An 807-nucleotide genomic window follows, 5' to 3' on the forward strand; every position below is an offset into this window, starting at 1 on the left:
GGGGGGGGTCTGTGCCCCTTTTGGGGAGGGGGTTTGGGGGGGTTCCCGTGTGGGGTCTGTGGGTCTGTGCCCCTTTTGGGGGCTCTGTGCCATCTGGGGGGGCTGCAGGGCTGTGGGGGGTGCTGGGTTTGGGGGTCCCCAGCACTCTGGGGGGGTCTGTGCTCCCCAAAACCCCCCCGTGCCCCCCCAGGAGCGGGAAGCAGCCCCGGAGCGCCCCCCACTGGCTGCGGCGGGACCTGCGGGTGCGCTGCGTGGACAGAGCCTTCCGGGGGGGGCTGTTCTACAACTGCAAGGTGGGACCCCAAAAACACCCCAAAACACCCCAAAAAACAACCGGGAAACCCCAAAAACACCACAGACAACCCCTAAAACACCCCGGGACACCCCGGGAACCCCCAAAGACCCCAAACTCCCCCAGGACACCCCAAAATCCCCCCAGGGCACCTCAAACCCCCCCAGAGCCCCCCAAAACCCCCCACGGAACACCCTTGGGACACCCCCCCCAAGTCAGGGACCCCCAAACCCCTCCAGGAGCCCCCCAAGTGTTGGGGAGGGGGGTGTCCCTGCCCCCCCCAGCCCCCCCGGGTGTTTTTGGGGTGCTGAACCCCCCCAGCCACCCCGGGTGATTTTGGGGTGCCCCCCCAGATGCAGATCGAGGACCTGCTGGCCCCCGACACCTGCGTGTGCCGCACGGACGACGGGCGCCTGGTGGAGGGTGAGACCCCCGAAACCCCTCGGGCCCCCCCAAAATCACCCTGACATCCCTGAGCCCCCCCGAAACCCCCCCGAGCCCCCCAAACCTGCCTG

The 807-nt window shown here is 68.6% G+C and overlaps 1 protein-coding gene across 1 annotated transcript in view; it reads left to right on the plus strand.

The window, feature by feature from the left end:
• Positions 1-807, plus strand: part of GPKOW (G-patch domain and KOW motifs) — a 17,333-nt gene that overhangs the window by 7,342 nt on the left and 9,184 nt on the right. The window contains exons 9-10 of the mRNA XM_041407178.1: positions 191-293; positions 646-738. Coding sequence (XP_041263112.1) covers positions 191-293; positions 646-738 — 196 coding nt within the window. The remainder of the gene's footprint in view (positions 1-190; positions 294-645; positions 739-807) is intronic.

Source organism: Onychostruthus taczanowskii, unplaced genomic scaffold (genome assembly GCF_017590055.1).
Source record: "Onychostruthus taczanowskii isolate IOZ18803 unplaced genomic scaffold, ASM1759005v1 scaffold257, whole genome shotgun sequence".
NCBI lineage: Eukaryota > Metazoa > Chordata > Aves > Passeriformes > Passeridae > Onychostruthus > Onychostruthus taczanowskii.